We start from the raw sequence: 27538 nt of genomic DNA, 5'->3' as shown, positions 1-27538 counted from the left end.
AAAGGTTTGCATCAAACGGTGTATCACCTGAGCCAATACACTGAAAGTTAGTATAAATCAATACAGATTTATTTTGCACGGATCTTTTAGCCAATCAAGTAATTAGGTTTATATTCGTAACCCGCGTTCACCCACTGTGTTTGGTCTTATTAATAAAAGTGTTAATGCCGGTTATGCTGTTATATCGTCCCAACCAATGTTGAGACCAAACCAACGCCCTTGCTCAAAAACATGCATTTTTACTGTACCAACATTTAGAAAAATTTAATTAAATGTCCTGAATGTGGACTTTGATCTGGTTACCGTTCTCATTTTAGTGATACTGTAAATCCACAATTCTGAATAAATTCTGGCCAAGATTAGTGAATATTAGAAGTGGAACTCTCTGTGTAGCTGGCTGGCTTTCAACATCGTCCATGAAGTGGGCCCGTCTCTTAATGACTCCCAGGCCACTCCGCCCCATGCAGTCCGTCCATGTGCACATTATATTAACATAAACTCTCAATAAAAAAACAATCTGTACTGCATCTTTTTATTATATACAGTGCTGAGCAGAAGCATTTGCACAGAAGAAGGACCTTCAACATATAGAGTTCAAAATACTGCACATATGGCATATTACTCAATCCAAATGCACAAAATGGGGTGATCCCAATCAGGTAAACGTACAAGCTGCAACAAAGATACTTCAGATACATACTTCATGCTCTTTGGCAATGTAAACCAGTGCAAGAGTTATGGTCACAGGTAACAAAGAAACTCTTTTCATATTGAACTGCAGGATTCCATTGTCTCCAATTCTTTGTCTGCTTAGCGATCTCAATACAGTGGATATCTCAAACCATCAAGCCTGTACACTAATAGCAAGTTCAACGATAGCCAAAAAAACAATACTGTTGAATTGGAAAAACAAACAAAACATTATCATGAACCAAAATGGCAGTTTGGAGAAAGCACCATTCAAATCTAAGCGACCTGGAGCAGTAGGCCATAAAAGAATGGTCTAAAATTCCAGCAGGTTATTGGAAGGAACTCATTGATGGATACCGGAAGCGGTTGTTCGCAGTTATTTTGTCTAAAGGTTGTGCTACCAAGTACTAGGCTGAGGGTGCCAATACTTTTGTCCGGCCCATTTTTGGAGTTTTGTGTAAAATAACCAACCCCCCACCCCCCCCAATTCTCTTTTGGTTTTTTTTCATTGCAAGCAAAATAAATGAAGATATTACTACCAAAGCATTTGTAATTGCAATCATTTTCTGGGAGAAATTTAGCATTATCTGACAGAATTGCTGGGGTGCCAATATTTTTGGCCAGCACTGTACATTGATGTGCAGTGTGGCAGATATAAAACACAAAATACACAGTTAAGAAAATTAAAAACTTTATTGTTCAACAGTTTAAAGTGGATCAGCCAATAATCGTGAAATTGCAAGGTACATGCATATTAACTATACTAAGTGAATGAATAAAGAAAACAGGACAAAATGAATCACAATTGACAGTTTGGAAATAATACTGATTTACAGCATAGATTTGCAAAAAAAAAAAAAAAAACTTTCAAGAACAAAAACACAGAACCCACCTTCTGTCTTTTACTGTAAATAGTTTGAGTTCATTCTAAACCTTGTACATTTAAAAACTGCAACTAACATCAACTCATTGATTGGGTATTAAAAGTCAATGAATTCTTAAAGCCCCAATGGCATGTTCTACACGATACTTTTGTACATTTTACTCAAATTGATGTCGCCAGGTAATTGTAGAGGTATTCGTACTACATTATAGAAAACCTTTTAAATGCGCATATATTTTGCAATCCTTTACTGATGAAAGATGGGTCGAGTGCGTGTCCAACCCTATGAATTATAGCAATAACAATGTTTTATAAATAGGTAAAAAGCACAGACATCGAATTGAATGGTTTAGCTTTTTCTGACTGCATTTTCTGTTATTTGTCTTTCCTGAAATGGCTTAAAAATAAATGGCACTTCAAATGCGGGGCCTACAAAAAAATCTATTTAATAATTCGGTCAGGAATTAGCCATAACTGACTTTTCGTAAAGGTTTATCCAGCTCATATATTGATGCAAACCTGCGCAAAACTAAATCAAATTCACAAATTGATCAACACGCAACACAGTGACATTTGCAAAGTTTCAGTAGTTTCCTTAATTGTAAAATGACATTTGATGGCAAACTTTTAAGTCTCATGGAGAAACAATTGAAAGGCCGGAGTTGGAACTGAAATATGGCCTGCTATCATTTTAAAGTCATTTGGTGCAGTATTTCAGCACCTTGAAGCCTCATAAAAACCATCAATGTCATCCCTCTTGTCAATTATCATTCACGACCAACGATGTAGAAACAATGATGTTTATGATGTTCCAATACTCATTACTATAGAGTAGAAACAACCATTTTTTTAATGATGAAAGATGAGAATTTAGCCTTTTCTCAATTCTGTGCTCATGTAGCCATAGAAGACAATGTTCTGTGGTGATCGAAAGACTGGTATGACATGTCTGGGAGTGAACGAGTTTAGCCACAAATGTTTGCGAACAATACATTGGAAAAGCAGATTAAGCTTAAAACTTAATGAGGAGGCTGACAAAGTGTTGATTTTAAGATTAATGGGAGAGAACGTAACACAACTCTTGCACCTCAATTCAAATGTGCCCTTTGCGACAACAGTTTGGCAAATAAAACCCTGGCATGTTCATAAGTTTCTTGCTTGTAACAAAACAAACAGTAAAAACTGTCTTACAATAAGTTTTATATCTAACTGAGCTGATACTTTTTGAAGGATTTGATCTTATTTTAAGTGTGTTAAGATGTTTTTACTAGAACATTCTTGGCAAGTTGATTTTTTGCAGTGTATTGAATATCAGTGTTTGGGACTTTGCTTAAAGAAATATGTAAGCATACTTTATCTTAAAACAGGTCAATGAAATAGTTTAAAATAGCCTTTTGTGTAAGAACCAACTACGGTCGCATATCTTGGCGCAAGCAAAAGCAACTTCTCCAACAAATATGATTGTACCACTACTGTACTGGCTGACGTATATAGTAGAGTTCGTCTAGAAGACGTAATCGCAAATAGCTTGCTAAATGTACAATTGTCAATGACAAAGATAATCGCTAAAGACGAGTTGTGGCGTACAAGGACAGGGCAGAGTAGCAGGTGGCAATAGAGAAAACAGAATTATTTGGGCCCCCTAATTGTTTGCTTTGTTGAATTGCTCAACTTTCACGGCTATTGCAAAACACTGTCTGCCTTTTACATTTTCACTATTTCAGTAAAGACACCAAATTGCTTGCTAGACTCCAGTCAACATGGACTATTGAGTAAGACCTACAAAACAAAACAGACATAAAACCACTGTGGCTTAACTTATGGCAAGAAAGTAGAATCGTTTCAGACAAATTCATGGTTGACACTTTTAAAAATTTGATATAACTGATGTTTGCATCCTCACGTCACAGGAAATCCTACACCCACCACCACCCACACACAAAGAAACATAACCCTCTCCTCAAACCCCCTTTCCACTTTATAAGTGTATGTTACAGTAAACTAAGCTCTACATGTGTATGTACTGGAATTCCATTTCAACCCTGCACCTCCTCTTCCTCGTCCACTTATCTAGTCCTTTTTCTCTTCTTCCTTCTTCTCCTCTTCCTCTGTGGGATAAGAGTGCCAGGTGAGGCGCTCCTCGTAGAAAGAGATGACCACCTGGGGACAGGAGACATTGGCTTCTTTGGCTGGGACAAGATCTGCCTCATCAGAGTTCTTCCTGTTGGGGTACGAAATGAAAAGGCAATAAGATTTTAGTGGACAATTAATTGCACCGAATGAAACCAACTAGGGCTGAAACTAACGATTTTATAATCAATTAATAGGACGATTAATTCAATGATTAACTGATTAAATGTCACTTTTCTCAATTACAGTCACAAGTTTTTTTTTAGGCATGTTGTAAGTAAAAATGAAGACAAAAAGGAGGACTACCGTAATTTCCCGAATATAACGCGCACTCAATCAACTTGTAAAACCATGGTGCGCATTATAAACGGGTACATGGATGGAGACAGAAATATATATTACATATAAATATATATAAACCGATTTTTTTTAATTGACACGGTCACGTTGTGTTGAAGAAACGTATGTGGCGACCCATTGCCGACCATTATCTATTCTATATTCTATCTATTATTCTATTCGAATAATTTTCTCCATCTTGTTTTGAGTGTTAAAGACCAGTAAACAGATTAATGGGTCAGATTATTCAATTTACTTAAATGTTACTATTTGTTCTTATTAAGCCCATACATCTAAAGGTTGGTCATTTTTCACCAAAATCAAGTGGAAAAATGCTTTCAAATAATGTTCAGGGTCCCTCCAGGATTGATAAATCTAAATTCAAGACTTTTAAGACCTTTTTTAATGCCATTTCAACTGAAAATTAATACTTTTCTCGCACCCATTATTTAGATCATATTGAATCATAATAAATAAAGCACTGAACATCAAATTTAATAGAGGTGTGCAAAATTTCCGATTCTTAGATTATTCGTGATTCGGCCGAAGAAGATTCGAGAACGATTCACAAACATCCAAATTCCGATTATTGAAATATGCCAAGTAAAGCGGAAGTACAACACACTCAGCGCGCCGCGCGTTTTTCAGGGCGCAATGAGGAAGAACGCAGCGAGAGTAGCTAAACATCATGCTTCTCATTACCCATTACGGCTCTAGCTCAACTCATGCCACGAGATAAAAAAACACAACAACATACCTGACTGCTGCCGAAAAGCTGCTACAAAGTACGTCATCCACATAATGTTACGGTAGATATCATTTATATAGGACTAGATGCATTAGAGATTTGGTAGCGTTGGCAGCACATCTACAAAAAGATAGAAGCGGGCGTTAGTAAACGGCCGCCATCTTAAAGCAGTACACTTCCCTGCAAGGCTGTTGTAGCGAACCTTCCAAGCAAACCTAATTAACTTTTTATCTAAAATACTCCTAAATCGGTAAAATATTGACTTGAATCTATCTTTAAAATAGTTTTAAAACTTTCACATGTCGAAAGTAGACAAAAGGGAAATTATGGAATAACGGGAGCAATTTTAACAACTTTAATGGTTGATTCACAACATTAAATTAATTGAATGTAGTTTAAAGCTGCTGTTACAGAATGGGGACTGGAGTTTTTTATTTACTGTTATTTTTGTTTACTGCTATATTACTTGATACTGAAATAGTAGTTTGGTTTAGCCTGAGAGTATTCTTGAACAATTTTGGAACTAATGTACAAAACATTTAATTTAAAAAAAAAAAAAAAAAAAAAAAAAGGAGGGTGGGGGTGCATCAATAATCGTTTTATAATCGAATCGGAGCCTCTGAATCGTAATCGAATCGTTAGGTGCCCAAAGATTCCCAGCTCTAAAATTTAACCTCAATTACTAAGTGTGTTTGACAAAAGAATGCGCATATATTGAAGATACAATTAAAACACATTTAAAGTAACATTATAAAGTGTCAGAATTTTTTAAACACACACACGCGCTCACAATAATTATGGACAAAAAGAGGAGGAGGACAGGACTCAGACCAGCCATCTTCTGTAACTGGCTAGCCGCTAGTGCACCTGCCAAGACCCCAGTGAACATCGCTAACTCTCGAGTTAAAACGGCGGAATTCACATTCATTCGAAAGGCAAACCGAAATGTTTAAGCAGGTCCACTGCCTTCGCATGACCCATAAACTGCAACCTATAGTATCTGGATGTAACTTGAGCCCCTATCACATACTCCAAAACAACGGGAATATCGCGGGACTTAACCGTGCAGCAGTTGAAAACAATTTCCCGTGTCGACTGACATGGGAAGCAGTGTGCGTGAAAGCAGGCGTTAAATTCCCGGGTCACAGCAGATGGTTGATGACTTAAATATCATAGCGGCGGCCGATGTAACTTCCTCCCTCTTCGCAGTAAGAGGAAAAGCGGTAAACAAACATCGCAATTACAAACATAGCAAGCTGGAAACAGCTAAATTAAACTGAAAACATGACCAAAATTAAAATGTCAATTATTACGTCGGGCCGGGCCAGGGTTCTTTCTCGCTAACTTTTTGAAATAACTATATATTAACGATGTATGAATGATAAACTAAGGACTACTTGTTATAAAATGAATAATTTGGATAAAAAAAAGAGGGCACTGTATGGTCATTGCAGAGCCAGAGCGTGCCTATACGCCCTTTTTAATCGTCCCCTCTGCGAGTCCGCAAAACCGCATCAGTTTATTTATATTTAACAAACTTTTCCAGCGTTATTTCGTTGTGTAAATTTATAATGCTCATAAAAATATGTAGTCTATTTAAACATTAAGAAAATGTGTTTTTTTTCTGCCAACTGAGAATTCGTTATAAAAGACAGGCTTTTATGCAGACATCGTCACAAATGTTATCACACAAAACACGGGTTATACCCGCGGACCAGTTTGGGTCGGGCTGGACTTTTTAGGCCCGATTTTACCTCTATCTTAAAATCTTGATGAGCTTAAATTGGCTGCAGTTACGAAGTCGGGAAAAACACGATTTGAGCAAAATTATGTTTGACAAACATTTCCAGCGTTATTTCATTGTGTAAATAAATTTATAATGATCATACAAATATGCAGTCTATCTAAACATTATGAAAATGTGCGTTTTTTTCTGCCAACTGAAAATTCGTTACAAAAGACAGTTAAGACATCGGGAACGCTCCCTCTGGAACAAAACGCAATATGACCAACATTGTGATAGCCGATGCCGACCAAAAATGACGTAATATCCGAAACAGATCACCGATGGACTCATTTGAAGTATATGAATGGTGGTCTGTTTTGGTGTTCAGAATCCACAATACTTCTGCCTGCAGGGTTTTCGTTCCACCGACAAACGGACGCATTCCCGATGCAGAGGTGGATGGATTCTCCGTTTTGCCAGTTGTGGTGGTTTGGCGCGCACGAGTTGCATTTCGATTTGGAGTGCAGTGCATCGTAAAAATTCTATGCGTCATCTTCGTTATGGATTAAAAATTTAAAAAAAAAAAAAAAAAAAAAAAAAAAAAAAAAACTTCGTCACGGATATAATTTAGGTTGCACGGAGTGTTCTTGAAAATTAATACCGCGGTGAAAAAAATTCCAGACTTACAAAAGCTAATTTGATACTTTTAATACCTTTAATAATCAGGCATGAAAATGGGTCAGGGGTTAAAAAGGTGAGAAGGGTGTGGAGGAAATACGTTCCAGTACACTGTACACCCCAACAAAATATTGAGCTCTGTCGACCCACACTGTGTTTCAGCAGGGCCGTGCAGAGACCGGTGGAGGGGCGGGTGCTCGTAGATCAAAAGGGGCACATGAACAAGTATTTAATACACCTTAAAACAACATAACTTCAATTTTAACCAGCTTTAGATAATAATTGGCTGCGACTGTGACATACTTTAATTGGGAGGGGGCAACAGTGAATAGAAATCAAAACTGTCATCAACACTTTCTGGCTGTGACTCAGTCAGTCTGCCTATTTTCTTCCTTCAACCTCTGCATCAAAACTTACTTCCTCAACTTGTTCATCTGAGAACAAACCACATCAGATGGTCACTGAGCCACCAACAGCAGTTTTCTTAAAACTATTATTTCATTATTATCCATACTTAACAACTCTAGCACCTAATGATTAATAAAGCAATGACATAAAATCTTATAGAAAAATAACATTGTAATTGTGTTTATAATTGTATTTAATACCCGACTATCCTTGCAAACTTGTTTTTACCAGGTCTGCTATTCACCCAGCTGATGAGGTATCCACTGCCTTTAGCAGCCTCATCTAACTCCTTTTTTTATGCCTCAATCTCCCTTCCCTACGAGGCATGTCTATGTAATGAAATGTAAATATTTAAAAAAAACAAAAAAACAGACTCCCCGGTGGCTTTTAGTTTTAAAGCTTTCTTATATTCTTTCTCTCTCAATAACGATGGAGGTAGATTTGTGTTTTTATTATTCAATCAAAAAACAAAGTCACTTCTATCAAAAACAAAGTTGCTTTAATCAAAATACAGTATATACTTTTAATCCCCAAAAAGTCACTTCAATAAAAAAAATTGTTTTTGATTGCAAAAATAAATTTGAGACAAAAAAAAGCATTTGAAAACTATTTTTCTTGATTGAAACAAATTTTTCCATTGAAGTAATGTTGTTTTGCGTTTGGGCCACATTTTGGCTAGGACATTTGTGTCTTTATTATTCAATCAAATAAGTTGCTTCAAACAAAAAACTTTGCACATGTGTCAATCACTGTTTACCAAAGCCTGAGAGGGTTTGAGTAGACTCACTATGAAGCATTTAATAAAGCCAAGCATTTTCTTACTAATTTATTCTTGTTTAAAAATAATTCGGTGGGGCAGTAACATGTTTAAAACTTATCATAATTCTTACATTTTGAAGTGCTTGAAAACCATATATAAATGATACTTTGGTGAAAAAAGTGAAAAAAACATGTCTTATATATATGTATCTTTTTTCCAAAGTAAAATCTGAATAAATGCATTGAACACGCACAAAAAATGGGGTTCTACTTCGCAGTTTTCACTTATTACGGCGGGTTCTGGTCCCCATTAACCGCGAAAAACGAGGGATCCCTGTATTTCTGAAAAGCTTTAAGAAGCAGGACTCATTCCCACCACTCGTCAGGCCGGTGTTGTGCCGACACCGGCCGTCAGCTCAAGTCTCAGCCGAAAATAACGCGTCTCAGGCGGACGACGGGAGGGAGCATGCCGCTTAATCGGTTCTTGTCTCGTGACGTTTCTGGCGCAATGCATTGTGGGTTTTCATGTATTGCAGAACAACAACAAGCCCGCGACGTGATCCTTTGCTAGGCATCCATTCTGCGTGGTAATCGTTGAAAACGGTACACTCGTGTTGTGTGAAAGACTGCCATTCTAGGTCCCATGATAGAAACGAATGCAAAAAGGATGGGATAGTTTTTTTTTTTTTGGCATTCCCGCCTGGAAGAGAAGATATCGAACTCAGATGAGTTGACCAAGAGGCTTCGAATGGTTGCAGCAGTGAGAAGAAAGGCCATCACTTTTTATTCATCAATTGAAAACATGTCGGTCTGTTCCCTACATTTCCATAAAGGTAAGTAACTGGAAGTGTTAATGTTCTTCGGATGCTGATACTGACTGCATTTAAACGCTTATGGCGTGTGGTTGTGTTGTTTACTTTGGTTTACCACGCTAGTGTCTAAGAGAGGCTAACTGTAGCCCTACTGGCTAACTGTGCATAAGCAACAGGCGTTCACCGTATGGTACTAGTACACAAAAAACAGTTCAAAGGTAACAAAATAAGGGTAGTAATGAAGATGTAACAGCACACAATGAATGATTATAAGTATGGGATATGTGTTAGAAAAAAATGCGATATTTACCTCCCGCTTAGGCTACTGATATGCTTGACCAAGCACTTTGTGGAGGAGACTACAGATCTACTAAATCACCAGAAGAATCTTCTGCTTGTTTGTTATGCCTAATGATCAGTTAAACTTAATTTGTTTTTTTTTTTAAAGTGTTGCATACAAATCAGTGCCATATGAGGGCAGGTCCCACCAGTTTAGACACACAACAAAGCTTTAAAATCCATTTTAAGTTACTAATGTTAACCTGTTGTATGACTGATACGACTTTTATAATTTCAGGAAAACCAGCATATGAAATAAATGAGGCAGACCCTGACTGGGCACCATCCTTACGCCTGGGACACACATGTGTTCAGCCCACCAACGTGGACCGCTCTTCTAGGCGAAGTAGGCGTGAGAAATTGAGGATGGAGGAAGACGTTGGTGAGCTACAGGAGGAGCCGTCAGCGCCCTTTAGATGCTCCTTCTGACCTTAATGCGCCTGCGTTTGGACCTGCCTACACTACACATTGCACACATATTCCATGTTTCCCGTAAGACTGTGTATTGAGTGTTCAGTGGCATGGTGCCCTTTTTACATGCTAACTTGAGACGAGCAATTGTTTGGCCCAACAGAGAAACACTCTATAAAATAATGCCTCACGAGTTTGTTGAGTCCTTCAGACGCAGAGTTGCAGTGATTATTGAGTTTTTTTTTTATTTTTTACAGAGAAACCATCAAATCTTAAGGCGCGTGCGCAAATGTTTTCTAGTTACAAGCATAACTACACCATGAAATACCTAACTGGAATCACAACAAAGGGGGGAATTTGTTTGATGTCAAAAGGTTGGGGTGGTCGCACAAGTGACAAACATATCACCTTCAACAGTGCTTTTTTAAATAACCTTTTGCCCAGGGACATTGTCTTGACTGACAGAGGCTTTTATATTCAAGAACATGTGGGTATGTTATGTGCAGAGGTCAAACTCCCTGCGTTCACAAAAGGTCGCTGTCAGTTAGCTGGTAGAGATGTGGAGGAGACTAGGAAGATAGCACATTTGAGGATCCATGTTGAACGGGTAATTGGTAATCTTTGCCAGAAGTATAAGATCCAACAGGAACTATACCTATTAACTTGGTTCTGCCATGTGACGGCAAAGATTGCACATTGTTGGATAAGATTGTTTATGTATGCGGTGCCCTTACAAACCTTTGCCCAACTGTTGTGTAGTTTGTACTGTTATACCATTTACTATGCTAACCGTTTCAGCCTTCCAAACTTAGTTGTTATTGATATTTTGTATTTTGTTGTGACTTGATTGTATTTAATAAAACATATTAAGTCATCTTGAATCCTATTCTTTGTAAGTACAGCATGTGTCAATACTGTATTATATATATATACACACGCATAATAATGTTTATACAAAGGACGACAGTTAACTACTTTGGCCAGGTACTTTTAATGTTGCCAAAGTGTCAGTTAAAACAAATCACAAACTACCAACCACCACTCACTTAAGTGGAGCACAGAGAGCAGAACCAACACATGTCTTTATCTGTTTCATGCGGTGTACACCAACACAGATTAAATAATAATGGGGCAGATCTCATAAATTATCACACGCAACCATGTCATCTTTGGTCTCCAGACCACAGCAGAGGCACCATAACTGACGTCATAACTGACAAATACCGATCTCTCGCTTCCTTTTCAAGCTTCTCCACATAAGGAGTCTTGTCGTTCTTCTGGCTTTTTCCCATTTTGATGTGACATTCGCGTGGCTGCTTACCCGCAAAATTGTCAACAAAACAAACCTGACCGGGGCGGATGTAGTCCAGGACAGGTCACTGAGATACACGAAAGATGGCGGCTCAGGTGGTCGTGATGACGTAGGTGACAACAACCGATTTGACTCAACAGTGTGTTTCTTCGTTTATATTACCGCTAAATACACAAGCTTGACGCCAATTTAACGGGAGCTATATTTTTTTCATGGGAGATTTGGCTAGCTCTGGCAGTGTTCAACGCAAGCTGCAACGAATGGCAGTAACTTTTTTATATCGCAAAATGTGAAAACGATTGAAACCATTACTCACCAAATTCAATCTGCTGGCAAATACAGGCAAGTGTGTATGCTGCGCTCTGGTCTGCCCCGGTGTGGATAAGGCCTGCTTTTTGTTTTCGCAGCTTTGCAATGCAACCAAAGGCTCTCCGAGCGCTCCATGTTCACGTAAGGAGTGCGCGCGTTTGGAATAATGGAACGCTGCTTGGGCCGATGATTGGTTCTCGTCAGCGAAGCATCTAGAATGATTTGCTGACTGTCCAAGTGTCTCTTTTTTAAAGAACCGATTTCTTAAGTGATCACATGATGATAATAATAATAATAATTAAATAAAACCTCCTGACACCCCCCCCCAAAAGAATTTCTCCTCGGATCTACGCAATTCACGTAGGTCGCCCTTTTTGACTTCAAAACGGCGAATTTCGCCGAAAGGTGAGAGATTTTCATGCCTGAATAATGGAAAACTAAATTCAATGCTTTTTTAATACTTTTAATAACCCGCGGGTACCCTGATGTTTTGAACAATATCACTTATTGAATTAAGAACATTTATGACGAAAAAAAGATTAAATATACTCACTTTTTGCTTAAAATAAGTGTGTTTAGCTATCTGAAAATAAAATCTTTTTTTTTCTAATTTCAAAAATTTTCAAGGATTTTAAGGACGTGTACGAACCCTATCTTAAATTACAGGACAGCGCAGACAGTAATTGGGCGTTTAGGATTTGAAGAAAAAGGACATACCATTTCATCAGGAACATCAGCTCGCCACTTGAATCGGTTGCACCAATAATTCTTTCTGGCTGTAGACCTCTCCCAAAACCTCGGACTTTCTCACCCTAGAGACAAGGAAAGCAAATTAAATCAAATATTGAGATTCATACTTGTGTCCAGATCTATAACGACTTCACAATTTGATGGGACACATTCATGTACTAGTCCTTCTCAAAAAATTAGCATATTGTGATAGTTCATTATTTTCTGTAATGTATTGATAAACATTAGACTTTCATATATTTTAGATTCATTACACACAACTGAAGTAGGTCAAGCCTTTCATTGTTTTAATATTGAGGATTTTGAAAAAAAAAAAAAAAAGTCAAGAAAAACCAAAAATCTCCATCTAAAAAAATTAGCATATCATGAAAAGGTACTCTAAAGAAGCTACTAACCTAATCACCTGAATAACGAATGAACTCAAAACCTCTGCGAAAGATTCCTGAGGCTTTTAAAAACTCCCAGCCTGGTTCACTACTCAAAACTGCTATCATGGGCAAGACTGCAGACCTGACTGCTGTCCAGAAGGCCATCATTGACACCCTCAAGCAAGAGGCTTACACACAAAAAGAAATTTCTGAGCGAATAGGCTGTTCCCAGAGTGCTGTATCAAGGCACCTCAGTGGGAAGGAAAAAATGTGGCAGGAAACGCTGTACAACCAGAAGAGGTGATCGCACCCTGAGAAAGATTGTGGAGAAGGGCCTATTCCAGACCTTGGGGGACCTGCAGAAACAGTGGACCGAGTCTGGAGTAGAAACAGCCAGAGCCACCGTGCACAGGTGTGTGCTGGAAATGGGCTACAGGTGCCGCATTCCCCAGGTCAAGCCACTTTTGAACCTGAAACTGCGGCAAAAGCGCCTGACCCGGGCTACAGAGAAGCTGCACTGGACTGTTGCTCAAATTTTGCATGTCGTTCGGAAATCAAGGTGCCAGAGTTTGGAGGAAGACTGGGAAGAAGGAAATGCCAAAATGCCTGAAGTCCAGTGTCAAGTACCCACAATCAGTGATGGTCTGGGGTGCCATGTCAGCTGCTGGTGTTGGTCTATTGTGTTTTATCAAGGGCAGGGTCAATGCAGCTAGCTATCAGGAGATTTTGGAGCACTTCATGCGTCCATCTGTTGATAAGCTTTATGGAGACGAAGATTTCATTTTTCGGCACGACCTGGCATCTGCTCACGGTGCCAAAACCACTGGTTTACTGACCATGGCATTACTGCGCTCAACTGGCCTGCCAATTCTTCTGACCCTAACCCCACAGAGAATCTGTGGGATATTGTGAAGAGGAAGTTGAGAGACACCAGACCCAATCCTGTGGATGAGCTTAATGCCGCTATCGAAGCATCCTGGGCCTCCATAACACCTCAGCAGTGCCACAGGCTGATTGCCTCCATGCCACTCCACATTGAAGCAGTCATTTCTGCAAATGGTTTCCCGACCAAGTATTGAGTGCATAGCTGATATTATTAATTGAAGGTTGACTATATTTGTATTAAAAAACACTTTTTTGTATTGGTCTGATGAAATATGCTATTTTTTTTAATATAATGATTTTGTTTTTTTCTAGACTTTTTTTTTTTGCCAAAATCATCAATATTAAAACAATAAAAGGCTTGAACAACTTCAGTTGTGTGTAGGCATGTGCCGGTTACCGGTTTCAAGGTTTACCGTGGTATGAAAACGTCACGGTTTCAAAACCACTAAAATTTTACGTCATACCGTAGTACGGTATTCGCTATTTTACAAGTCTCAAAAATGCAGCCAGAAGTATCTTGGAGCGGCAGCGCTCACCCCTCCCTCTCCGGTTGTTGATGTGTGTGTGTCAGTGACGCTATTCTGCTAAACACCAAAAAAGAAACACTCCAAACAAAAGGCGTACTTTTCTTGAATTTATGGAGGTCTCAAATCATGGTAACTGAAATATACAGTTTTAAAACGTTGTACAATAGTATTTTACACGTGTGAGTAGGGGTGGGCGATATGGCCTTAAACACGTATCACGATAAATGGAGCAGATTTACCTCGATAACGATAAATGACGATAAAGTCGCCCAAGCGGACTGTTATATAATTTGAAAATCTAAATCAATGCATGAAATACAGATTAACAGTTTCTTGTTGATTTAGTTACCAGCATTCAATTTGATATATTGAACAATCCCCCACCCAGTGCATTTTTTAATAAATGCAGGCATACATGAACCCCCAAACAGACAGACAGACACACATTAAAGCTATATTGATCTTCTGCAAATGAAACACTTAAGATTTTATGATAGCAATAATGACACAGAATTAAGCACATACAGAAAAATAGCTGTATTCTCGGTAATACTAGTTTTTACCGTTGGATTGTGCTTAATGCTGAATGCTTTTCAATCACAAAAGCTATCAGAGAAATCACACACAGTCAGATACAAAATAACGCGACATAGTAATTGCTAGATGCAGTCCGTGCCCAATCCACTCATTAAGTTCAGCCGTTTTGACAAGGTTAGAGCCGCTATCCGACTCCATCACGTTCATTTGTAGCGTTAGCCGCTAGCGGCCGCTAGCGTTAGGCGCTAGCGTTAGCCGCTAGCTGCCACTAGCGTTAGGCGCTAGCGTTAGCCGCTAGCTGCCGCTAGCGTTAGGCGCTAGCGTTAGCCGCTAGCGGCTGCTAGCGTTAGGCGCTAGCGTTACCCTGTGGCCTGGCTACCAGTAGAAAGCACTGAAAGCACCATCTCCGGAAATCGTGAGAACAAGGGGGGACAGCGGGTGAAAGCCCGCCTGGATGCCACCAAGAGTCTATTAAATGTCAGGTGAACGTTTGGCGAACCTCCCTTAAGCCACACTCCATCACGTTTTGCTTGTAGCATTAGCTGCTAGCGTTAGCTTACCGGGCTTCTGTTTGATTGGCTTCCTGATGATCACGTGACTCCCTACGTGAGTACATTCACTGCTTTCTTAAAGGGGAATGAACATAGGCGAACAACACAGAGTCAAAGCGGGATGAAAAGACTATTTTCTTCTTTTATTGATTCACCGAATTTACCGACATGTTCAAAATCACGTCGGTCATCGTGAAGAATTTCGGTGACGGTAAATTTTCGGTTTACTGCCCAGCTCTACGTGTGAGTAGCTTCATTAGCACAAACACAACAGAATGTGAGGAAGTCATCCATGAAAAAGTTCGCCAAAAACAAAACCCACATTTTCCTTTCAAATACAAATTAACTAAACACTTACAAAGACGAATGTTAGCCTAGTCTTAGCTGGGAGAGCAACTTCGTCGAGGTTATAAATCTCACGGCCACTGAAGAAACAAGCTTGAATGAAGGAAAAGGGATAACATCAAAGATCGCTAATTGCGACAGATCTTGCCCTAAGCACAAATGTACGCTCGCTGGACAAGGGGAGGTCTCACTCCCAGTGTTTTTAGATGAAACCTTTACACAACATTCACATTTTCACTAACTTATCCATTTTTAACCTATTAACTTATGAATTCTGCGTCTTTTTAACACAAAGGCATGACATGTAGACCAGAGTTGACACAGTGGCTGAAAATGGCGAAACTTCACTTGAGCTTTGGCCCCCTTCTCAAAAAAAAAGTACTTCTAAATAAAATTGAAAAATATTGACTGTGTTTTTACTTTTTTATAGCAACTAATTTAGTTCTTGCTCCAATCTTGAGCAACCTGAGCTGTGGCTGTGGGTAGTCTATAAGTTCTATTTATTTTAATTGTATCTAAAATATTTTTTGTTTATTTATTTAACATAATATTCATGTTCCAATTAGAGCTGGGCGGTAAACCGAAAATTTACCGTCACCGAAATTCTTCACGATGACCGACGTAATTTTGACCATGTCGGTAAATTCGGTAAATTAATAAAACAAGAAAATAGTCTTTTCATCCCGCTTTGACTCTGTGTTGTTCGTCTATGTTCATTCCCCTTTAAGAAAGCAGTGAATGTACTTACGTAGGAAGTCACGTGATCATCAGGAAGCCAATCAAACAGAAGCCCGGTAAGCTAACGCTAGCAGCTAATGCTACAAGCAAAACGTGATGGAGTGTGGCTTAAGGGAGGTTCGCCAAACTTTCACCCGACATTTAATAGACTCTTGGTGGCATCCAGGCGGGCTTTCACCCGCTGTCCTCCCTTGTTCTCACGATTTCCGGAGAGGGTGCTTTCAGTGCTTTCTACTGGTAGCCAGGCCACAGGCTAACGCTAGCAGCTAACGCTAGCGGCCGCTAGCGGCTAAGGCTGCAAATGAACGTGATTGAGTCGGATAGCGGCTCTAACCTTGTCGAAACGGCTGAACTTAATAAGTGGATTGGGCACGGACTGCATCTAGCAATTACTATGTTGCGTTATTTTGTATCTGACTGTGTGATTTCTCTGATAGCTTTTGTGATGGTAAAGCATTCAGCATAAAGCAGAATCCAACGGTGAAACTTCTAATATGACCGAGAAATGGCCCCAGCTATTTTTCTGTATGTGCTTAATTCTGTGTCATTATTGCTATCATAAAATCTTAAGTGTTTCATTTGCAGAAGATCAATATAGCTTTAATGTGTGTCTGTCTGTCTGTTTGGGGGTTCATGTATGCGTGTATTTATTAAAAAATGCACTGGGGGAAAAAAAAACCCTGAAACCATAAAGTAAACACTTGTAATGAATAATTATGTCACAGCAGCCATTCACAATAAATTGTCTTTTTGAAGTGTAGCTACTGTTCAAGCTGCAAGTCATTTGTGTTACAATGACATGTTTGCACAGGCATATTGATTTTGACAATGTACATTGTTCAAGCCATACACGCTGTTATAAATGCTCATACTTGAATTCTTATTGTTTACAATACATTTTTATAAACGTAATGTCTAGACTGCATGTACGATTGTTAAATATATCAAATTGAATGCTGGTAACTTAACAAGAAAATCTGTATTTCATGCATTGATTAAGATTTTCAAATTATATAACAGTCCGCTTGGGCGACTTTATCGTCATTTATCGTTATCGAGGTAAATCTGCTCCATTTATCGTGATACGTGTTTAAGGCCATATCGCCCACCCCTAGTTCCAATTTGCAAATATTTTCAGAAAAATAAAAAAATCCCGGAATTAAAAAAATATATATATTACTTTTTTTTAAAACCCATACCTCTCAAAATAACACATTTTGGAGCTATAATTGCAATACCGTGATACCGTAAAACTTTTAACAGTAACTAAGCTGCAAAAACAATCCTGCACATGTTGGCCATTGTTTTATAACAAGATGAGTTCATTTTCACTTTCAATAAATAGTTTTAACAAATCTGAAAACAGTACAATAGAAAGCCTCTATTGTCATTGTATGTAAAGCTTCGGCATAATGTGCACCTCATAAAACGGACGCAAAAGTAAAATACAGCTAATATGAAAACACTAGCTACAATGTACAGAGATTGGGAATGAAGTGAGTAGGTAACAAGCAACAAGTGGTGATTTAGTGTTAATGCGTATATATGACAATTTACTGTAAAGTTGTACCTCGATATACGGACACATCGACATACAATTTTTTCGACATACGACGTAAAATTTGGCTCCTCATTTGAGAAATGATTTACAACAGCGTCGCAATTTCATTGTTTTCCCGCAAGATTGAAAATGGCTCCGAAATGGTACCATTCATTTATGCTGTGTTGTAAAAAGTTTCGTTTGTGCTTTGGCATGTGCCGATATCCGGTTTCAAGCTATACCGTTGTATGAAAACGTCACGGTTTCAAAATCGCCAAAATTTTTCATCACACCGTCCCTAAGGTATTAGGTATTATTTTATAATTGTTTATGGCTCATAAATGCAGGGAGAAATCCCTCACTTGCAGCTGCAAGGCTCCAACCTCCCCCACTGGTTGTTGCTTAGTGTCAGTGAGTCAGCAGTGCTACATGATGGCTGGAGGAGGTGAAACTCCTGAACTTTTATCTCCCCATCGAAGAAAATGAAATCGCTGGTATAGAAAATACTTTGGCTAGAAAAGTTACAGATGGCCGCGGCTTAGAGAGAGTTGGAGGGCCAACTGACATGTAAAACATGTTTGCGGAGGTCAGATGGCCGCGGCTTAGAGAGTTGGAGGGCCAACTGACATGTAAAACATGTTTGCGGAGGTTGGCAAAGAGTGTTATTTTCCATATTTGGCATTTGAAATTCTTCAACTTTAGCTGGTTATGACACTTTCAAAAAAATGTAACAATTTTGGGGGGTTCATGGCATCATCCTTTGATGATGTACGAATAAAAATAAGTGCAACAAGGCTTGTTTGAACGTTTTTTTTTTTTTAGTTTATAAATACTCATAGAAAAATCAATTCATAATTTCACAAAAAAATGCTTAGAGTTTATAGAGTTAATAACTTTTTGGGCACATGCCTGTACCTGGCCTCTTTCTTACCTCATCCTTCTTCCTCTTGCTCCCTCGCTCCTCTGATCCTACTGCATCACCTTTTCTTTTGCCCTCCTTCTTTTTGTCTTCCTTCTCTTTGTACTTTCGCATGAATTCGGCAATGAGGTCAGGGCAGTCCAAATTGTCTTCTGGCTCCCATGTATTGTCCTCACTGAACAGAAGAAGCACAAAAAAAAAAACCCCACTGTTAATCCAAGTAAAAGCTTCATTTTAAAGTTTCTATGAAATAGCGACAATGTCAAAAAATGAAAATGACTGCAATTATTTAATTTTACAAGTAGAAAACGAGTTTGGCTCGAAATGTGGAAACTTTTTTTCGCTACCATTTCATAGCTATTCCACCCAAAAACAATATGTCAGTAATGTCCACTTTTTTCAGCCATTCTGGTTGTGACATCACAACCAGAACCAGAATTGATGATCATGTCTAGCTTTCTGGTGCTGTGCTAGCTAGTACATGTTGACAGAATGACAGAACAGTCACATGGCAAAAGAGAATATAAAGTCTATGGATAGCATGCTGGCAGACAGCAAAAATCTGTAGCTCATTTGGGTGTGACATCACCTATTGTTTGGAGATTTTTAGTGGGTGGGGCCAAGGCAGCTGAGAAAGGAAGACTAATTAAGGTCTAATTTTGAACCAAGCCTTTTCTGTCACTTATTTGGAGGGATTTGTATCCAAAATATGGTCTGCTATCATCTTGCCATCACTTGCTATATATAGTATTTTATGCCACCTTTAACTTGCTTTCTACTGTTGTTTTTTTAAAAACAGGCACAAGTGTGCTACAGCACAAGTCTGTGGCAAACAGAGCGCATGCCCTCTACTGGCTGCCTCGTAACCTACATAACATTAGCAACAATTAGATAGTAATTACCGGTAGCCCTGATTGGAGGTAAGTAGCAACATGTAACATTTTCTCTGTTACATTTAATTTATAAGAGGAAAAATGTATTCCCAAGAGTAGTTTTACCACACAATACTTTTTACTAGATTACTAGAATTAGATTTGTTAAGAAACGCTACCCTTACTTGGACTACTCTAGTTGTTCCATTTACCCTCTAGATCAGTGGTTCGGTGAGTAAGTCTAAGAGGGGTTAAGGTTAAGAAGAGCAGAGCCCTATTTTCAACGTTGATTAAATCTAGGAAAAGTGGCTTTTTAGACTGGGTTTTGGACTGGTTTTCTCCCAATTTACATTTCTTTTAACTGCTTATCCTCGAACTGATGGGAGGAGGAACTGGTTTGCTCTGTGGAGGGTTGCTCGCACTTAGTATGAGGGATTACAACAGATCAATGGGCAGCGTGGTTTCAAATTTTGACCTGTTTATAAAATGTACTGTCAAAATGAGAAAATTTTTTGAACAGGAATTTGCTCATTAGCTTTCTAGCTTGGCTACATTCGTTTTTGATTTGAATTAAAAAAAAAAAAAAAAAAAAAAAAAAAAAAAACACAATACCGTATTGACCCGAATATAAGACTGTTTTTTGCATTGAGATAAGACTGAAAAAGGTCTTATATTCGGGGTCTAGACATTATACCCATTCACAACGCTAGATGGCGCCAGATATCATTGAAGCGAATGCTGAACTTGAGGAGTAATGTTCTGCCATGACAGATCTTAGCTACTCTCAAGTTTAACCAGTTTGCATTATTTTATTGCAATGTTTTTCCTTTTTCAGATTTGTTTCAAGACTACAGTTAGACCTCACTTTGATGGTTAATGCAGTTATTGCAATTTTGTTGTTTTATCACAATAGATTGGTTTATTTACATTTAAAAAAACAGAAGCCATTCATTTACGAATGTGATTGCACATTAGTTTACATATTTAAATGTTCAGATATTAAGATTTGAATGAGGCAAAATAACATGCCTTTTCTCTCTAATATATTGTTATAATCATTTGTTTCAGATGTATTGTAGTTATTTCCTGTACAAAAATTAATTCGGCGTTCAAAAAGTCTTTTTTTCAAACTTGTGTCTTGAAAAAGAGGGGGTCGTCTTATAATCAGGGCCATCTTATATTCGGGCCAATACGGTAATTCCGAAGGGTTCGGTAAATCCACATGTGAAGCTTTTGGTATCTTTAGCAAGGTTAAGAACCACTGCTATAGATTCTACATATTAGATGAGAGACAGCGAGAACGAATAGTAATATTTGGTTAGTGGCATTTTTTTTTTTTTTTTGGTATGTGGCTTTTTTTTTTTTTGGTATGCGGCAAAATGGATTTTTGTATATGGCATTTTTGCAGGCGATGCACGGCCAATTTTCCATTCATTTTAAATGACAAAAAAACGTTTGGCTGTGATTTTTGACCATACACTTACAATTACAGCGCATTGACATTCAACTGGCACCCAAGTAAGGCTATGCAGAATTTTGCAACGTGCCCAAAAAATGCCACATGGCAAAATCCATTTTGCCACATACCCCCCCCCCCAAAAAAAGCCAAATGGCAAAATCCACTTTGCCACATGCCAAATATAACCTTTAATTATCAGCCCTGCTGTATTAGATTTTACTTTATTTTTGCAAGAGATAGCCCTTTATTTTTGCCGGAGATGCGGACACTGGGTGTACCGGTTTCAACAATGAGACGTTGCAACAACAATGACTCCATTATGCCAATCAGACGTCACGATACAGTAGTGCTGCGATGATTAATCGATCAACTCGAGAAATTAAAAAAAAGATTCAAATTAAATTTTTCTGCTTCAAGTATTCGTTTAAATAAAGTGGCATTGTAATGGTTTGTTTTGAAAGTGTTTGCATTTAGGTTTACTGATTTGGGTGGATACACCGCTGTCGAGTGGCAACAGTGAATATAACTCATTTCACATCCCTGAACCCAGCTGGTCCCTGTTAAGTTTTTGTCTGAGTTAATGTTTTTTTTAAAGCATTTGTAATTTAGTTTATAGGCATATTTAACCGATTTTTGTGGGAATGTGTTTGGACCATTTGTTAAGAGCATTGGATTTTCTTGTTGTTGTTGTTTTTTTAGCATTGTATAGCATTTAAGCTAGTGGAGTTTTGCCATGCAAGTTAGCCAGTTGTTCTTTTGTTGTACTTAGATTCTCATTTTTTTTTTTATGCTGTTTGAGGCTCATCTCGGGTATTTTATTTTTTATGTTCCTTATCCTATTGCTCGATTATTCGAACTAACTAATTCATCGATTAATCGACTACTAAAATAATCGATAGCTGCAGCCCTACAGCAGTCATACGACCAAACACAAGTTTACAGTCGGAGGTCCCATGATTACACTGGCCTGTTCAATTACGTGATGTCTTTAAAGTGCCTTAAAAACTATTTGAAAAGAGTGCTGCAGCTCACATTCGAAGGAGCGGAATTCAATGGGTAGGATAGCCAAAAAAATATTACTTAAGAGTAGCATTACTTCACAATATCACTGAAATTCTGCATCCCCAAAATTTACTCAAGTACATGTAAAAAAAGATTAATACTAATTTTAATAGGACTTCAAGTGTCAGATTGTTTAAAACATTTTTTTCCACTCTCGGCACTAATACATGAGCGTATTAGGCCAAAAACAACCCCCCCCCCCCCACCTCTGGCTGTGATTCAGAAATATTGTTTTAAAAATCAGGACCTGAGGCTTCATACTGTCCCATGCTACATAGTTAACAAGCTTCGAAACAAACGGTTCTTGAAAAGTAGGACTTCAAAGTTAAAATACCAGAAGAGCAAGAACTACAACAAATACATGAACAGCGACCTCAACGACCTTCCGCCTGTAAAAACACAAGAGTCAATGTTTCACATATTTGTTCTTCTTTGATTATGATAATGGACTCACTTTGAGAAACCCTTCCATTTCAGCAGAAACTCCACTTTGCCCTTCACAATTCTACGATCCAAAACCTTTTCCACCACATATTCTTCTTCTTCTTCCTCCTCTGGTGGTGGTGCAGTGGCTTCTGTTGGTGCCGTTGGAGTTTCGGCCACAACTACTGGCTGCTGCTGCTGCTGCTGCTCCTCCTCCTCTGCATTGTCCTTCTTTGCTGCTATGGTTGCCATCTCGACGTGCAACGACAAACGCTGGTGCCAGACAAACATGAAAAAAGGGGGGGGAAAGTTCAGCGCACAGGTTCTATTAAGAGTTAGTTTTGTATATATGTAAAACAAATTCCATTTCCTGGGTGCAAAAAAATGATGTATCTCCCTTTTATATAATATTTCACCAAGTCATATTGAAATGGATTTATGTTGAAAAAGTACGAAAGCTGTAGCACATACAAACAGGAAGGATTGTTTCAGGAGAGATTTGTTCGTGGTTTCAAGGTAATTATTATATTTTTTCGTACCATGCATGCAATCCTACACGTTGAGAAAAAAAATCAATGGGAGAAATTAGCCGCTACTGCATTGGCATCATAGTTCGTAATATTTACGTAAAATAAATGCTAACTTTTTTTTTCTTTTAACCAAGAATGGAGACTGTTTTATTTCCATATCTATAAAGAATTAGGGGATTTAAGCATTTTTCACAAGAATTTTCACCGGAAAAGCTCTGTTTACATAAGGCCGCCGCTAGCTACATTCACTAACAGACTAGCATTGTACTTAGACATATTTACCTAAAATAAATGCCAACTGCACTTTTTTTTTTGCTTTTAACCAAGAATCAAGACTGTTTTACACCCATATCTATAAAGAATTAGGGGATTTAAGCATTTATTCACAAGAATTTTCACTGGAAAAGCTCTGTTTACATAAGGCGGCCGCTAGCTACATTCACTAGCAGACTAGCATTGTACTTTGATATATTTACGTAAATAATAACTACAGTTTTTTGTTGTTGTTGCTCTTAACCAAGAATCGAGACTGTTTTACGTCCTTATCGATAAAGAATTCAGGGATCTGAGCATTTATTCACAAGAATTTTCAACGAAAATGTCTGATTCCACTTGGTCAGCTTTGACTGCCTCGCCAACAATGCAGGCCCCCTATTTATCAGCCCCGCGCGCCGTCAATACTTTATGAAGTCTACGAATGGAACAAACATAGGAACCATTTAATGTGTTACCTAGAGGTGTGACAATATACAGGTAGTCCCCGGGTTATGGTTAGAGCCAGGCGGTTTACCGAAAATTTACCGTTACTGAAATGGTTCACGATGGCCAACGTAAGGCCATATCACCTAGCCCTAGTTACGATGTACCGGACTTGTGTGATTTCCACTTTATGACTCCGGAGTCTCGTCCAACATTCTCTTTTTTTTTTAGGCGTGTAAACTGTACCTTATTGTACGCCACAGTATTTTATTTTTTACTTTATTTATTAATTTTTTTTTTTACTTTATTTATTAATATGACCGTTCTGCCCTTTGGAGAAATGTATATGTGATTAAAATGTTGTATTTTGTTTTGTGATGCATTCTTTTATTTTGGCGCAGAAGACGGAGCACATGTAGTATTTTCGCACGCAAGTAAGAGCGCATGTACACACAAATAACATATTTGCAGTCTTCCCAGTGTTGGGGGCAGAGTGGACTTGGTTGGGGGTAACGCTGCTATGATTAGTCGATTAATTCAAATTATTCAATTAGTAAAAAACTTCGAATATATTTTAGCTACTTCGATGATTTGTTTAATTAGTGCCATTATAATAGTTTCTTTTGAAAGTGTTTGCATTTAGTTTTGGGTGGATAAACTGCTTGCCCTTTAGCGGCAACCGTGAATATGACATAACGCTTCAGGCCAGCCAAGCGACAGTCTCTCCAGCGTTTCCTGGGTCGACCCCGGGGCCTCCCGCCGGTATATTAATATCTCGTTCAAGTCATGGCGTCTGTAATTCTGCTCTCGCGTGCTCTCACCTCCAGATAGGGTTTTGCTGTTTAAAAAAAAAAAAAAAAAAAAATTTTTTAAATGCCCTCCTGTTCCACCAGAAAATTGAGATTTTAAGCTTTCCAATGATGTATCACACATGCATATTGGACAATTTTGAAAGTTGCCAAATTGGGGGTCTCGGAGCGGAACTTCAAGTCACCTGAGTGTTTTCCGCCATATATATTTAAAAAAACAAAAAACTAAATCGTAAGCAGTTATTCACAATGTTACTCATTACTCGAGTATTTTTTTTCTCAAAATACTTTTTTACAAGTTCTTGAGAACATTTTTGGTTGACTACTTTTACAGTGCCCTCCATAACTATTGGATTTATAATAATTATGTGTTTTTTAGCTTCTAATAATTTTGTTTCTTTCTTCTAAATAATATGGGACCTTAATGGAAAAAAAGAGAAACATCCAACCTTCAACACAAGTGCATTTATTCAATGGGGAAAAAATCCCACATAAAGAAATATTTATTTGACATCAAATAATGTGTGTCACAATTATTAGCACCCCTGCTGTTAATACTTTGTACAACCCCCTTTTGCCAACAAAACAGCACCTAATCTTCTCCTTTAATGTTTCACAAGATGGGAAAAGACAGAAAGAGGGATCTTCAGCCATTCCTTTTTGCAGAATCTCTCTAAATCATCCAAAGACCTGGGTCTTCTCCTTTGTACTCTCCTCTTCAGCTCACCCCACAGGTTTTCAATGGGGTTGAGGTCTGGGGACTGAGATGGCCATGGGAAGAGCTTGATTTTGTGTCTGGTGAACCATTTCTGTGTAGATTTGGCCATATGTTTAGGGTCATTGTCTTGCTGAAAGACCCAGTGACGACCCATCTTCAGCTTTCGGGCAGAGGGCAACAGATTTTGATTTAAAATGTCCTGGTATTTCAAAGCATTCACAGTGGGTATAAGGTGCTTTTCAGCATGCGCATCTTTCGTGGCACGCCAGACCCACTTAGAGTGTTTGTTGCCAAAAAGCTCAATCTTGGTCTCATCTGACCAAAGCACACGGTCGCAGTTGAAGCCCCAATACCGCTTGGCGAACTCCAGACGTCTGCGTTCATGATTGTGAGTGATGAAAGGTTTTCTCTGTGCATGCCTCCCAAACAGCTTGTTGGCGTGTAGACAGCACCTCATACCCACTGTGAAGTATGGGGGTGGGTCAGTGATGCTGTGGGGCTGTTTTGCTTCCAAAGGCCCTGGGAACCTTGTTAGGGTGCATGGCATCATGAATGCTTTGAAATGCCAGGACATTGTAAATCAAGATCTGTTGCCCTCTGCACGAAATCTGAAGATGGGTCGTCACTGGGTCTTTCAGCAAGACAATGACCCTAAACATATGGCCAAATCTACACAGAAATGGTTCACAAGACACAAAATCAAGCTCCTCCCATGGCCATGTCAGTCCCCAGACCTCAACCCCATTGAAAACCTGTGGGGTGAGCTGAAGAGGAGAGTACAGAGGGGAGGACCCAGGTCTCTGGATGATTTAGAGAGATTCTGCAAAGAGGACTGGCTGAAGATCCCTCTTTCTGTCTTTTCCCATCTTGTGAAACATTATAGGAGAAGATTAGGTGCTGTTTTGTTGGCAAAAGGGTGTTGTACAAAGTATTAACACCAGGGGTGCTATTAATTGTGACACACATTATTTGATGTCAAATCATTATTTCTTTATGTGGGATTTTTCCCCCACTGAATAAATGCACTTGTATTGAAGGTTGGATTTTTCTCTTTTTTCCATTAAGGCCCCATATTTAGAAAAAAAAATATTAGAAGCTAAAAAAAAACACATAATTGTTATGAAACCAATAATTACGGAGGGCACTGTACTTGAGTTATTATTTTGAAGTAACGCTAGTTTTACTTGAGTAAAAGATTTGGCTACTCTACCCACCTCTGGTAGTAAGGGTCATCTTTCGCAGAGCACGTGAAAGCAGTACAAAACGGTTTTGCCCACCCAACAAACCACATTTTGTGTCCGTTTTTCCCACAACAACAAAACACATGAACACGACAAACCATATTGCAAGAAGACAACCTTTGACCTTTTAAAATGGCGGGCAGCGAACAAGGAGTTGTGCATGAAAAGAATGGTAAAACTTAAGTTCTTTAAGTAGATCTATTGGTAATTTGCCTGTTTTCGCGCCTAAATAATAATGTCGTGTACACAGTTATAAAATTCGTATTTTCCAACCAAGTGCTTGCTACAGTGTTCTGTTGCGAACAAAATCTTACCCTTTTCGATGGTAGTAGATAGGTTTCATTCATGATTTTAAGCTACAAACCATAGCTTACCGTTTGCATTTTGATGCATTCTCTCCTTGAAGTAGATTAATTAATATGTCTAAAACAGTTTTCCCACGCAACAAACCAAAATAAAGTCCGTGTCTGCTATTATTTTTTTTACTACGACAACAAAAGCACATAAACAGGATGTACTCGTTATTACCAATTAGCGAGTGGTAGGATTCATCTTTCCCAGACCATGTGAAGACAGCATAAGTCAATGGTAAAGTGGAATGCGTGTTTGGTTTATGAATCCAAACACCGATAATATTTAAGAAATAGTATCGGGTTTTTTAACAGTATGTTTTTATCCTAAGAACACACAAAACGCATTACAAGCCAGGCGCAACCAGGAACTGCCAGGAACAACATGGCGATGGCGTGTATTTTTTTTTTTTTTTTTTAAATCAGCAGGCTACCAAAAGACTTACCGTTAGAAATCTTGCGTTAGCTTCTTGCAGGGTCAATGAAACCACGATAATTTCGGATCTGTTTTAAGTTAATAAGTGTTCGGGCAATAATATTTGTGGCAAAATAATACTCAATGTTCATTAGTGTTTGGGCTCTTTGTCCACCAAAGGCTATATGCTAAATAATACAATAGCTACTGCAGCACAGCTTCAGCAATCACCGCGTCTCCGACTACCCGCCAACAG

At 38.5% G+C, this 27538-nt stretch overlaps 1 protein-coding gene across 1 annotated transcript; it reads right to left on the bottom strand.

The window, feature by feature from the left end:
- Nucleotides 1–1196: 1196 nt before the first annotated feature.
- LOC130904675 (chromobox protein homolog 1-like) lies at nucleotides 1197–27538 on the bottom strand. The gene is made up of 5 exons (XM_057817597.1): nucleotides 27314–27538; nucleotides 22552–22793; nucleotides 18717–18879; nucleotides 12262–12356; nucleotides 1197–3794 (listed from the first exon to the last, which is right to left on the bottom strand). The coding sequence occupies exons 2-5, from the start codon at nucleotides 22770–22772 to the stop codon at nucleotides 3644–3646; spliced, it is 630 nt and encodes a 209-aa protein (XP_057673580.1). The 5' UTR covers nucleotides 22773–22793; nucleotides 27314–27538; the 3' UTR covers nucleotides 1197–3643.

The sequence above is a fragment of the Corythoichthys intestinalis genome, chromosome 16, assembly GCF_030265065.1.
Source record: "Corythoichthys intestinalis isolate RoL2023-P3 chromosome 16, ASM3026506v1, whole genome shotgun sequence".
NCBI lineage: Eukaryota > Metazoa > Chordata > Actinopteri > Syngnathiformes > Syngnathidae > Corythoichthys > Corythoichthys intestinalis.
Note: the sequence above shows the minus strand (reverse complement) of the source record. Positions and strands in the feature narration are given on the sequence as shown.

Coding starts and splice junctions, on each gene's coding strand:
- LOC130904675 (XM_057817597.1), bottom strand. CDS start 22,772: ATGGCAACCATAGCAGCAAAGAAGGACAATGCAGAGGAGGAGGAGCAG. Junction 12,357..18,716: donor GCAAGAGGAAGAAGGATGAG/GTAAGAAAGAGG, acceptor CCTTGTCTCTAG/GGTGAGAAAGTCCGAGGTTT. Junction 3,795..12,261: donor CTGATGTTCCTGATGAAATG/GTATGTCCTTTT, acceptor GTACCCCAACAG/GAAGAACTCTGATGAGGCAG.